The following is a 1,686-nucleotide window of genomic DNA, read 5'->3' on the forward strand; positions in this document are numbered from 1 at the left end:
TCGGGGCCGAACTTTAGAGCAGTCTATCCCAAGCGCATTGCCATCCAACCAAGCCAATCCAGTCTACAGCAGGTGACGAAGCTTCCTCACTCATTTACGGTGAAAAACCGAACTTCTCCTCTTTATATGGACCCCACTTCTCCCGGCACTCAGAGATTGGTGCCAGATCTATGTTTGTTGTCGACGTGTAGATATGGCTATTTTCTTTCTGTGACCATTTTTGCGGCTTCTTACTAAAACCTATACGTTGCTTCTTCTTCTTCTTCTTCTTCTTCTTGTTGTTGTAGTTGTTGTAATACTAGGTTCGTGTAGTTTTTTTCAATTCCCGTATTGGCCTCCAGTTCTCAACCCCGTTTCCAACAACTCTTCTCTCGTCCCGTCGATGTTACAAATTCGTTCTTGTTGTCTTGAGCGTTCTTCTCCTCGCTGGCAGCGTGGCCGATGTCTGAAAATAATCAGTTTTGCTCCTTGAATATACTTTGTATTTTTTATTCGCGTGGGGCGCGGAGGGGGCTACGGGTTGGGGTGCAGCCGATTTGTAATGATATGGTACTTCTTCTCGCATCTCGTTCCTTTTTCCATCGCAAAGAGTGGAGCTATTATGTACGTGCTGAATATTGACTGGCATGGTTCTTCTTATATTATAATGTGAGATGACTTCTACAAAGGAAGACTGCTTAAATGAATGAGTGTATTACTGGCAAGATGATGAAGATCTGGATTTCTGAAAAGTGGTGTAATATCAGCAGTATTGTCCATATCCTGCGGGTAAAAAACTTGCCCAGTTCGATATTGTGAATACGAAAAATCATTTTTCGTATTTCACTACAGGTGAAATGCAACTCAATAAATCAATTAATATCCTCTGTGGCTTATTCTTGCCAATGGGATCGAATTTGTGTGGAATAATGATCCCAAAGAGAAAAAAGCAAAACAAAATGTCCAATCTCTCGGTGTTCGCCAACGAGGGCCCCGAGGCTACCAACCAACCAACCATTTATCATTTCAACAACCAACCGCAGCAACAACAAATCCCCTCCCCTCCCCTCCTCCCGCGCCCATGAAGCTGTCTTCTGCCACAAAGACAGTCTCCACCTCACCATGCAACCCATACTACCAATATTCCGACAATCCCTCCTCCGTTCTTCGATAAATCTCTCACGGTCGTCCACAACCGCAAACGCTGTCACCGCCACCAAAACATCCGCTCCAAAATTTATAACTACATCCACTACTACTACGAGAACTGCATGCGCGTCCACAGCTCCAATTCCATTCCTCCCACCAGGCGCCCGAAAGCAACATCAATGGTTTGTCAGTGCGCGCCATCGTAATAATAATTACAATGTGTATGCGACTGCGTCAGTATGCCTGCGCTGTCAATTCCGCAGACGGTATTCCTCTGTGCAGAGGGGAGGGAAGGGAGTAGAAGGGGAGAAGAAAGATTCCATGCCGCTAAAGAGCGATGGGAAGGGCAATCTGGAGGGGCCGAGCGCGGTGGAAATGCAGGGTATTTTCACAAAAAGGGCTTCAGAGAGTGAGCTGGATTTGTTAGGTAGGGAGAAAAGGTGCTTGGACAGCTATTCAAAAACACAGCAGCAGGGACAACGACAGCAAGAACAAGACCAAAAGAATGTGAAGGAGGGGAATGGGAATGGAAACGATCGGGGCTTGCCGTCGCAGATG

The 1,686-nt window shown here is 46.2% G+C and overlaps 1 protein-coding gene across 1 annotated transcript in view; it reads left to right on the forward strand.

The window, feature by feature from the left end:
• Positions 1–1,367: 1,367 nt before the first annotated feature.
• The window catches only part of HCAG_00942 (predicted protein), a gene marked incomplete at both ends in the record, with an annotated part of 1,707 nt that continues 1,388 nt past the window's right edge, over positions 1,368–1,686 (forward strand). The window contains one exon of the mRNA XM_001543846.1: positions 1,368–1,537. Within this exon, the coding sequence (XP_001543896.1) occupies positions 1,368–1,537 (170 nt within the window). The remainder of the gene's footprint in view (positions 1,538–1,686) is intronic.

This window comes from Histoplasma capsulatum, genomic scaffold, assembly GCF_000149585.1.
Source record: "Histoplasma capsulatum NAm1 scaffold_1 genomic scaffold, whole genome shotgun sequence".
Lineage (NCBI taxonomy): Eukaryota > Fungi > Ascomycota > Eurotiomycetes > Onygenales > Ajellomycetaceae > Histoplasma > Histoplasma mississippiense.